Source organism: Centruroides sculpturatus, unplaced genomic scaffold, assembly GCF_000671375.1.
Source record: "Centruroides sculpturatus isolate CEXI.00-Female unplaced genomic scaffold, Cexi_2.0 scaffold456, whole genome shotgun sequence".
Classification (NCBI taxonomy): domain Eukaryota; kingdom Metazoa; phylum Arthropoda; class Arachnida; order Scorpiones; family Buthidae; genus Centruroides; species Centruroides sculpturatus.
In genome coordinates this window covers 102,027-114,237 of record NW_019384609.1, presented here as the reverse complement: position 1 = coordinate 114,237, position 12,211 = coordinate 102,027, and the positions used below count along the sequence as shown (strand labels likewise).

At 34.7% G+C, this 12,211-nt stretch overlaps 1 protein-coding gene and 1 pseudogene across 1 annotated transcript; one reads left to right on the top strand and one right to left on the bottom strand.

Moving 5' to 3' along the window:
* Nucleotides 1-3,216: 3,216 nt before the first annotated feature.
* LOC111625211 (putative steroid dehydrogenase 2) lies at nt 3,217-3,561 on the top strand. The gene has a single exon (XM_023368294.1). It carries the CDS (start codon nt 3,217-3,219, stop codon nt 3,559-3,561), a length of 345 nt encoding a protein of 114 aa, XP_023224062.1.
* A 1,151-nt stretch (nt 3,562-4,712) lies between these two features.
* Nucleotides 4,713-6,177, bottom strand: LOC111625208 (annotated as a pseudogene).
* Between the last annotated feature and the right edge of the window lie 6,034 nt (nt 6,178-12,211).

Sequence of the window (12,211 nt, the reverse complement as noted above, 5' to 3'; positions counted from 1 at the left end):
TGCCAAGGAAGAGAGGAAGGAGCAATTAAATAATGAAAATTATAAAGGATTTTTAAAAATATATAAAAATGAGGAATATCGCACTTCTGACAATCGCTGCGAGTGTGTGGGCTAAATTTGGAGAATCAGTGCTTCTCACATGGACAAGTGTATGTGGCCCGGCTCACGCGTCGGAAAACCTTCCGATTTATTCGTGTACGCATCAGACGGAAAAATAAAAAATATCGTGTATCCACGAGCACTCCAATAAATAAATAGAATAGAAGTAAGTGAATATTCATATGAATAAACTTTCAATATTATTTAATATTTTTCTGGTGGATAAAACTCCATTGTTGAAGTTTGTACAGTATATGGTAAGCTTGCCTGCTTCTGTGCAACTATGGTCTTGCACTCTGTAGGTGTTTCCCATAGTGTCACGCGTAGCATCTCTTGTACTGGACTTAGATTGCATCTGTGACCCTCTGTGCTTTGCTCCGATCAGCAGTCTTATCACCAAGGTCTTCTGTTAACATAACATTGTCCTTTTTGTAACATTCTATCTGTGTAATACCTGTGTTTAGTGTAGTATTTTTCGGTCGGGATTACCAGTGGCGACAGGCCACTGCCATGTACACTTTATTCTGTATTTACTATTGTAACCATCTAGCCGGAAAGGCAATCTGTAAGTTGTTTGCACCAATTACTGTTTTCTTTTGTAAGTGCGATGCTAATCAGGATTATGATCCCAAACTCTACCTCCACTTTCTACCTCTTTTTCCCCTCTTTTATCCCATTACCTCCCATTCCCCACTCTACCCCTCACTCATCCCTCTATAACCTTCCCTTTCCACATGGCTAAGTCCAACTAGGACAGCTATCTCAACTTTACTTTCAAGTTCAAGTATATAGTAAGCTGTGAAGCTCAATTTCTCCCGTCTCTCCCTCCTTTTAAGCGTTATTTAAGGACCTTTCCCCCTTATAAACGCTTTGGTTCAGGCCATATTAATGGGCTGGTCACATGGTCACATCTAAATAAGGACCCATAGAAAGTCTTCCCTGAAAGAGACCTCACATATGTCACGTTGCCATATACAAACACAATAAATAATATTTTTCTTTAAAATTTATAATAATAATTATTATTTATTTATTTTGTTCTCTTCTCTTAGGACGTGGACGATCCTAATGAGGAAGACTTGGAAATTTTTATTAATGCTGCAAGACATTGTTTGATTTTTGGATAAAATATCGAAAAAAATCTTGTTAAATTTCCTATGAAGTGCACTTCATTTTACTCTTTTAAATAATTAAAATGAATTTATGCATTAAATCTTTGTGATATTTATTCGAGTTGTAGTATTAAGTTTCATTAATATTATAAAGAAATTTTAAAATATTATCGTCAACAATACCATTCAATTCCTCACCACTAACAGTGCTACATGGTCTTGGGTTCCTGTCTTAGGGTTTTCTGCTTTTCCTAACGCGTGTAATATCTAAATAGGGGCCAGGTTTTCATTGAAGATCTTTTATTGAAAACCCTAAACCCAAAAAGAAAGCAAAAAAATGGGAGTGGTAAAATTCTAGAGGGTGATGTGCGAATGTTTTATTCAATATCTCAGGATAGAGTAAAAATAAAGAAATGAAATTTATAAGACTTGATAGAGAAGATTTTTATCATTTTAAGAGAGATTTTTAATCAATATTTTAGAATATTTACAGCACCCTCCTATTACCACTCGGATTAAATTAAACTAACTGCTTGGACCAATTTGAGTTTGTTGAATGGTTAGTGTTCTATCAAGGACTGGTGTCAGGATCCTGACGTAAGAGATGGAGATCTTTATTGTCCTCAGCCTCCTTCTTATCTTTAAACTATCCTTTTTGATTATAATGGAATGGACGTGATCTCACCGCCCCGATCTGACATTTAGTATCAGGAGTTTGGGTGTTTATCCCATCTCCTCACCTGCGCTTTTCACACAGTTTCCATCCTACAAAAAAGAGTTTAACTATTATTCAAAGAGGGTGAACAAAACCGTTCCTTCCACATACACTAACATCCATACATCCTTGTTTGGTTTGGTTTCTTCATAAACCGCAACGCAACACCTCCGGGGAGATCTTTCATGGGAAACTGGTCATATTTAGGTGTTATTAACGTAAAGAAAACTCGGAAAAATCCAGCCCGTTGGCTAAGCTCCAAACCATAACCAGTGTTCAGTGATTTTAGTCCCCTGATCATTAATGGGCTCCGATGATTTTGACTATCTCACTTTACCGTATCAATCACTCGTAATGTAAAGTGGCAAGTATTAATTTGATATTCAATATTTGAAATTTGCTAATGAAATTTTCAAGAAACTTCTAATTAAGAAAATCCGTTCCCATTTAATAATATAACAGCTCTACATAATTGTTTTTATTAGCAACTAAAGAAGGAGACCATCTTTGATTTAAAACATACGCAAACATGTCCAATATATTGAATAATTTCGTAAAATTCTGGGGAAAAATTCGAAAGAGATCTGCAAAGAATGGCCAATGGATCTTTCTAGTGTATTGATGGCACTTTTTCCATACGAATCTGCATTAGGAGCGAAGAAAGATAACCGGTTCCATACTTTGCTGCTGTAATCTAACAAATGTGTAGTAATACAAGAAAGGATGAGAGTTTGAAAGACGATTTAATTGTTAAATTTTCCTAAGCAAGAGCCGAACAAATTTATTAACTAGTAGATTTACATGTACCGTAACAGCTAATAAGGGCATCTTGCTCAAGGTTATTATACTGGGCATGTTCACTCTTTTTTTGCCAATTCTTTGGCGTTGGACTTTCCAATTCCGTCTGTGAAGTTCGCGACCACTGACCAAAGATTAATTAAAACAAATGTACTCTCTCACCCGAGTCGGATTCGGGCAATTAATTAATTAAAAGGGTTTCGCAGGTTTTCTTAACGTATTTAACAATTATGGAAAACGAACCCCTATTTGTATTGTGAAAAACAATTATTTCTTTTATGACGCAAGTCAAAGACATTAATTGACATGTATTGCAACAGAGATTCAATAAAAAACTTTACAGAAGAATAAATTATTAAAAAAAAACAATAAAGACATTAGTCGTATACAAAGGTTTTTATAAATTATCACCAGCTATCATTAAATATATTCACATCCTTCCTCCTTTCATATCGCAGAATTTCACATTAATAACGCATTTAGTTCTCAATTATGCTCCATTGTATGACACAAACAGTTTATTTCTTCGCAGCCGTCGGAGTAGCTTTTATAATTTTCATATTTGTCTACTCGTTCCACGTCTTGGTGCTTGGTGCGAAGCTCTTCGTCTTCTCCAAATTCCTGTCGATTGATATCAAGAAGTACGGAAATTGGGCAGTCGTCATCGGTTCCACCGACGGAATAGGAAAGTTTTACGCTAAAGAATTGGCCAGAAGAGGCTTAAATATTATTCTGGTCAGTAGAAATGCGGAAAAACTACAAAAGACCGCCGAAGATCTGCAAAGATTTTGGATTACAGCAACGAAATGTGAAATCGACTGTCGTTTAAAACAATGATACTTTAAATCCTAAAGGTAAAGATAAACGATAGATAATTCTGTTGATTGTGTCAGTAAAAGTACTACCTTTAACAGAAGATAAATATAAGGTTTAATAGAATAATAAATTATATTAACAATCCAGATAATTATACAAATATTATAATTACAATTCCTCCTCTTTACACTGGCAATAATATTAATACAATAACGCGTATGAGTAAATGTAGNACAGTTACATGTTAAGGTCTAGCACAACATAGCCTTAACATGTAGCTCTATAACTTTTCGAAGCGATTAGGACCAATGCCAGAATATGCAAATTTCAGGCCCTAGGAAAAGTTGTAATACGGACTTCACAATAAAAAATTAATTTTATTTATTTATAAGTAAATTAAATTAGATATAGCCCTAGGCATTTGCCTAGTTATACCGGACTTATTAAAGTCTATACTTAATGGGTTTAATTAAGTCATATAGGCACGGATTCACGAAGGCATCGTATCGCAACTTACAATGAACAATCGTCGTAAGTTGCAATACGACAAAATTTTGTATTGATAATACTTGTCGTAACCGAAAATATCGTAAATAGGCGTCGTTATGTCATGACACAGAGTAGGATGGGGTCTTGAAACACAGAAATGCAAAAAATGAAGGTTTTTTTCTGTGTGTATGGATGATAGTGTGTGCGGGGGGCGATTTTGTTCATTTTTCTTGAAACACGCCGAAAATTCTGAAATTTTGCAGAGAGATTTTTGTATCGGGGATCAATGTCATTGAATTTTAATGGTTAAAGGTCAAGAGGTGAGGAGATAGAGAAGAGATAGATATGTCATATCTCAGTTTGGTAGAACTTAATGAAGAGTTTACTCGTTATTAGTATTTGCAACTAAATATATCCGAACCAATTGTTATTATTTTTTTTTAAAAAAATATACTCACTACTTGCTAAATAAGCCAACTTTGTAAACAGATTGTTATTAATATAACGTAACTCGTTTTTTCTAGGTCACGTCACTGAAATCAAGTCAACGAACTGAATACTCGCTTAAGGTACTATCAAGGTTTTATAAAATTACAGTCAAACCTCGATCTAACGCACTTCTAACATTTTACACATCCAAGCCTTCGTATCTACTTCATAATTTTATTAGTTTCACTTTAAAATTACATATTTTGCATACAGAACCGATTTAAAATACATGTCTTATAGAGAAAAAAACATTAACACAAAAGTATTTCGTATTAACGAAAAGCATTAATATCTCGAAACTTTAATAAGGATAAACTTCTATAAAAAATAGTAATAACCAGCTTAATTACTGAGGAATAGACACTTTTCCAAACATATTAAACACTAACCATTTATGCAAATATTTCTGTATAATTTCTGGCAAGAATTTTCCCGTAATTTGAAGAGAATGCCCCAAGTAACCAGTTGTATAATTTGATAAAGCTAAAGTTCCGATCGCGCTCTTAGCGTACGAATCCGCATCGGGAGCGAAGAACGACAGTCGATTCCACATTCCGTTGCTGTAATCCAAAATCTTTGTATTCACGAAACTAGGAATGAGCGTTTGAAAAACCACACCTGGCAATTTCTCGTGGGTAAGGCTGCAGCTTATTGCTTCGCAGGCGGCCTTAGTTGCGCCGTAACAACTAAACAAAGGAAGATGAAACATGGACATCAAACTAGAAATAGTGACGACGACTCCGCGTTTTCTCTTCAACATTTCTGGTAACACCACGCAATTCATTATTAAAACTGAATCGATGTTAACGTGGATGATATCCAGAAGGTTTTCTTGACTAAACGATAAGAAATAAGAAGGCGAAGGGCCGGCGATTCCTACGTTGTTTACGAGTATTCCTACGTCTTTTTCCTTTAACTCGTTCTTAAGGTGTTCGTATAATTGCCATCCTGATGTAAAATCGGCTTGTATAACTTCCACGTTGATCGAATAACTCCTTTTCAGATCTTCGGCGGTCTTTCGTAGTTTTTCCGCATTTCTACTGACCAGAATAATATTTAAGCCTCTTCTGGCCAATTCTTTAGCGTAAGACTTTCCTATTCCGTCGGTGGAACCGGTGACGACTGCCCAATTTCCGTACTTCTTGATATCAATCGACAGGAATTTGGAGAAGACGAAGAGCTTCGCACCAAGCACCAAGACGTAGAACGAGTAGACGAATATGAAGATTATAAAAGCTACTCCGACGGCTGCGAGGAAATAAACTGTTGGTGTTATACATTGAAACATGATTGAGAACTAAATGCATTATTAATGTGACATTCTGCGATATGAAATGAGGAAAGATCCAAGTCTTTCCTCCTTTTATTTTAAGAAAACTCCTTTCTTATAATTAATAATAGCCGGAGGTGAGGAAATAATATTTTCTAATTTATGTTTAGATAATAATATTGAATTTTTATCTAGAAGTAGAATTTTTTGTTAACTTTCTTCATCATAAATAAAATTTTATAAATTAAGTTAAATGCATTTATTAAACAATTTATATGAATTTTATTGAACAAGGCCATTCTCTACTTTAATGGTGTTCGAATGAAACTTTTTCTGAACTGTTAGAACTAAAATTTACCTTAATTTAGTATTGCAAACTCCTTCGTCAGACGTGATTCCTCAAATATGTCGTCCTTATACTGTAGGGATCAGGATTCAAATCGTGATTTAGATCATCGTTTATCCTATGTAGAACATTTAAGGATGCATTTTCCATTTGTTATCCCTGGTTGCTGCTCCATTCTGTATCAAAATCATCTATAAATAATGAGAAATCTGAGTGAAAGATCCGTTTCGGTAAGGAGTACAGGGCTATTTAGAAGGGGTTTACATTGACTGTAATTTTAAATAACCTTGATCGTACCTTAAGCGAGTGTTCAGTTCGTTGACTTGATTTCAGTGACGTGACCTAGAAAAAAACGAGATACGTTATATTAATAACAGCCTGTTTACAAAGTTGGCTTATTTAGCAAGTAGTGAGTATATTTTTAAAAAAAAATAATAATTGCTTTGGATATATTTAGTTGTAAATACTAATTACGAGTAAAATCTTCATTAAATAACCTTGATCGTACCTTAAGCGAGTGTTCAGTTCGTTGACTTGATTTCAGTGACGTGACCTAGAAAAAAACGAGATACGTTATATTAATAACANTTAGGACGTGGACGATCCTAATGAGGAAGACTTGGAAATTTTTATTAATGCCGCAAAACATTGTTTGATTTTTGGATAAAATATCGAAAAAAATCTTGTTAAATTTCCTATGAAGTGCACTTCATTCTACTCTTTTAAATAATTAAAATGAATTTATGCATTAAATCTTTGTGATATTTATTCGAGTTGTAGTATTAAGTTTCATTAATATTATAAAGAAATTTTAAAATATTATCGCTAACAATACCATTCAATTCCTCACCACTAACAGTGCTACATGGTCTTGGGTTCCTGTCTTAGGGTTTTCTGCTTTTCCTAACGCGTGTAATATCTAAATAGGGGCCAGGTTTTAATTGAAGATCTTTTATTGAAAACCCTAAACCCAAAAAGAAAGCAAAAAAATGGGAGTGGTAAAATTCTAGAGGGTGATGTGCGAATGTTTTATTCAATATCTCAGGATAGAGTAAAAATAAAGAAATGAAATTTATAAGACTTGATAGAGAAGATTTTTATCATTTTAAGAGAGATTTTTAATCAATATTTTAGAATATTTACAGCACCCTCCTAGTACCACTCGGATTAAATTAAACTAACTGCTTGGACCAATTTGAGTTTGTTGAATGGTTAGTGTTCTATCAAGGACTGGTGTCAGGATCCTGACGTAAGAGATGGAGATCTTTATTGTCCTCAGCCTCCTTCTTATCTTTAAACTATCCTTTTTGATTATAATGGAATGGACGTGATCTCACCGCCCCGATCTGACATTTAGTATCAGGAGTTTGGGTGTTTATCCCATCTCCTCACCTGCGCTTTTCACACAGTTTCCATCCGACAAAAAAGAGTTTAACTATTATTCAAAGAGGGTGAACAAAACCGTTCCTTCCACATACACTAACATCCATACATCCTTGTTTGGTTTGGTTTCTTCATAAACCGCAACGCAACACCTCCGGGGAGATCTTTCATGGGAAACTGGTCATATTTAGGTGTTATTAACGTAAAGAAAACTCGGAAAAATCCAGCCCGTTGGCTAAGCTCCAAACCATAACCAGTGTTCAGTGATTTTAGTCCCCTGATCATTAATGGGCTCCGATGATTTTGACTATCTCACTTTACCGTATCAATCACTCGTAATGTAAAGTGGCAAGTATTAATTTGATATTCAATATTTGAAATTTGATAATGAAATTTTCAAGAAACTTCTAATTAAAAAAATCCGTTCCCATTTCATAATATAACAGCTCTACATAATTGTTTTTATTAGCAACTAAAGAAGGAGACCATCTTTGATTTAAAACATACGCAAACATGTCCAATATATTGAATAATTTCGTAAAATTATGAGGAAAAATTCGATAGAGATCTGCAAAGAATGGCCAATGGATCTTCCTAATGTATTGATGGCACTTTTTTTTTTTTATACGAATCTGCATTAGGAGCGAAGAAAGATAACCGTTTCCATATTTTGCTGCTGTTATCTAATTAACTAACTTTTTATGCACGGATTTGACTCGAGTAAAATTTATTTACCTTTTATTGAACGTTCTTTATGACCTCAATAAATTTCGTAATTGTATACCGAATAGAAGTTTTTGTTTGGATCGTTTTTTCGATCCCTTCCTATAAATAATAGTATAAATGACCGAAAATAACGTGATATATTTGAGTATTTGCGGTAAACTGTACAAACCCTACTAAAATCCCGACTTCTCCTGAGACGTTCATATAAATGTACGGCAAAAGTCGACCAACAACAGATCTCAAGGTTAACGAGTTGTAAACACTGTCTACTGTTGCGGCTTGTATTAGATAAAAATAAAACATTTTTGACATTCATTAGCAGAAATAGTTTGTCAATAATTTCTGATGCCAGACTTTTGTTGACTGGACAATTTTTTGAAGGTAAGCAATAGCTGCAAATTAGTGATGTAACAAATATTCGGTTACTATTCAGTATTCGGCCTATTTTTCGTTATTCGGCCGAATACCGAATACCTAAAAACAGGAGTAAGAAATGACAAAAACACAGTAAATTAATCATTTTGGTATTTAGATTTAATGTTATCAGGTTAGTGTTGTTTATTTATATTTATTTATAACTTATAACACAAAATAAAAAAGAACATAATATTAGTCATTTGTATTCACAATTTATAATTACAAAGATCAGCACATGTACACACCTATTTGTTTGAGAATCGTCGCACATCTGAGGGTCTGACCCTGCCTATTCTTTTTAAGGGCTCGTCTGTGCTCTTCCCTTTCTCATTCCTCTATCGCTCTAGTCCACGTATGCCTATGCATACATCATAATACGCCCTCACAATACTTTAGATTCATCACTTTTCCGTCGTAGATTCCCCATTTTACAATTATGAGACATATAGGTTGGTAATAACGGAGAAAAGAGACAGATAGGACGTCGATATAAGTCACAGTTATGATTTCATAGATTCAAAACAGCTTGGTAGCCCGAACGACTCCAGGCTTTCGCCCATGCACGCTAAGTGACTTTCATTACAAGCATTTAGCTTTCTGAAGTCTATGACAACAATTGTTTGGCATTCAAGGCCGCAAATTTCAGGCCAATAAGCTGCCTCGACTTGTTCAATTATGTTATCAACTCAATTTCATATTTATTTTCACATTTTCACTTTGCGGTTCTTCTCTGTTCTTCTTCCGTTATTTACACGTGTAGGTCATTTCATTGTTAACCACATTTGATATCATCACTTATCACATACTGCCATGACGCTCTTGTCTGAACTGTCAAGAATTAATGTGATTGGCAAAGCGTAGTGACAGTGGGCCAATAGAGAGCAGGGTCCTTGCCATAATGCAGTTTGCGCGCAAATTTTCGTACGTGCGTTAATCAAGCCAAATAGTTTGGCCGAATATACTATTCATTGCAACACTACTGCAAATGCATCCAACTAATATCTTCCGGACATTCAAGGAAAGTTCTCAACATTGATTGTCTTCTCTGTAACAATCCTCCAAGAATAGTCTATTATCCTCATAGCATCCAAAACATTGATAGTAGAAAGGGTATTGCCATCATTGATGGCATCTATAAGTTTTTGAACCAGTTCTCTCCTGTATCCTACTTTGAAACTTTCAATGATCCCTTAATCAAGAGGTTGCAGCTTAGATGTAATATTGGAGACAAAAATCTTACAGTGATATTTTTAGAGTAGGGAGATTGGAATGATTGTTGCAGTTATCAACAAAAAGAAGAATTTTTCTTTTTTTTTAAACCCATAAGATTTGTCAATTCCTTTCAATCAGCCACTAAAGATTTAACTTGTCCAAGCTTCTGGTTTGCTTTGTACATAGGTTGTCTAAAAATAAACCAAACTTTTCCTCTAGAAAGGAAAAACTATAAGAAATATTTATAAAAATATGTTTATTTATTTGAAATAAGATCCCTCTGCAGCAATACAATGTTTAGAATGAGCGATGAACATTTCAAAAGACTTTCAGTTTTGGCATCTGGTTCAGTACTGCAGTTACAGCATCCTCAACCTCAAGAATGAACTTATAACAGGTCCCAATGAAAGGGACTTGTTACAAGTTCATTCTTGAGATTGAGTTCATTCTTTTGGGAACAGAAAATAGTCACAGGGAGCCAGATTGGGAGAATATGGTTGATCTAGGGTTATAATATCTTTTTGAGCCAAAATTTGACAAACAGCAGTGCTCTTATGGGCACACTGTCATGCAGTAGGGTCCAGCTTCCTTGAGCATGAAACTCTGGCTATGTATGTGAAATTCAGTTCCAGAGACATTCCAAAATACCTAAATAATATTCTCTGGTAACATTATGGCTGTTTGGGACAAATTTCTTGTGTATGATAACCTTGGAGTCATAAAAACAGAAAAGCATTGTCTTGACCTGCAATTTTTGGAAACAAAGTTTTTTGGTGTGGGCTCATAGCATAATTAGAACTTCTAGACTTATAGCTAAACACTTAATTTTCAGAGGCCTGTTTTTTGGAGATGCTTGTAAAGTGGATCCTATTATTTGGACAAGGAACTATTTGTGTTTAGGACTATGTGCTCACCAAGATTCATTCAAATCAGAAAGGCAAACGTTTGTCTGTCTCCTTGTAAGAGGAACAAACTTCTTGGTCAACATTGCACAAACCATTTTCTTACACATTCATCTACATCTAGAAAAGAACATTTTCAATTTTTTTCACTTTCTTGTTATTTTTGAAGTTTCTCTCTACTGAATCTCTGTTCTTTATTATCATTGAAACAGTACTCAATGGAATACCAAACTTGGTCACTTCATTCTTTCTCATCTGAGGATTTCTGTCAAAAATTTTAAGATTTTCAGTTTTTCTTCAATTGAAAGCACATTCAACTTTCTTTTCACACCAGTCATTTGTTTTTCTCAATATCGCAATGAAGAATTTTAAATGATGTGAAAAAAACGTAGGTCAAGAAAAATTCATTAAAATCTAATATAACATGTCACCTAGAATAATAACTAATAAGGCATAAGTCAAACTCTTATCCAATAAAAGAAAAACAGCTTTACTTGCAACTATGTACTGTATTGCAAGAGATGTTTTTCAACTGCAATTTATGGTATGAAAATTAGTGGCTAAACTTTGAAATTGTAATTGACTCTTTTGTCCATAATTTGAGATATATAGATTTTGGGAAAAAGTATTTTAGATAAACATGGAGAATGTATTGAATTTAGGCTAAAAATGCAGGGAAAAAATAAATTTAGAGATAAAGAGATTTTTGAGATAAACATGTTTCAGATAGACAAATTCAACTGTATATCAATCATTTTATTACAATATTATTATTTTAAATATAATTAAAACAAATTTATCAATGATCCTAGTAATTTATTGACCCCCAAATAAACTGATTTCTTAAGAATCACTAGCAGCCAGAAAGCATACCATTAATATAGATTACAGGCAGTAGAATTAATTCAGAATCTATCCTATAGATTATTTCAGTTATTGGTGTAATGCATACGTGACAGGATACTTTTCTCGAAAATCCAATGCCATTTTTTTTAACTGTCATGTGACAAAATATCAGATTGTAAGATGGCCGATCCGGGGAAAGAAAAGGGTTTTGAAAACCCACTTCACGGCAACTGTGTAAGGATGCCGTCTCTTAGGTGGGATCTATTAATCCCGCGTCAGGATGGACCTAAGGGAAGGTTGTATGTGGGCAGTGACGGAGGAGGCAAATGACGACAAGTGTTTTTTACACAAGAAAGCCGTTTATTTGTTAACATATATGCTTACATCGGCAATCGACAGTCCTTCACTAATTTCTTCCCTCGAAGATGCGGAGTGTGAGAACTTCGGCGTCGGTCGTAGCCCCGGGGCGGACGAGATGCTGTTGCTGATCACGGCGGACGATCGGAAGATATAAGCGGCGGAGTCCACAGTTCCTTTGCGACGACACACCACAATAGAAGTCACTACCTTTCGTGGAGTCGGAGGAGAGCC

What these genes read in the sequence shown, in the direction of transcription:
- LOC111625211 (XM_023368294.1), top strand. Translation starts at nt 3,217, where the DNA reads ATGCTCCATTGTATGACACAAACAGTTTATTTCTTCGCAGCCGTCGGA.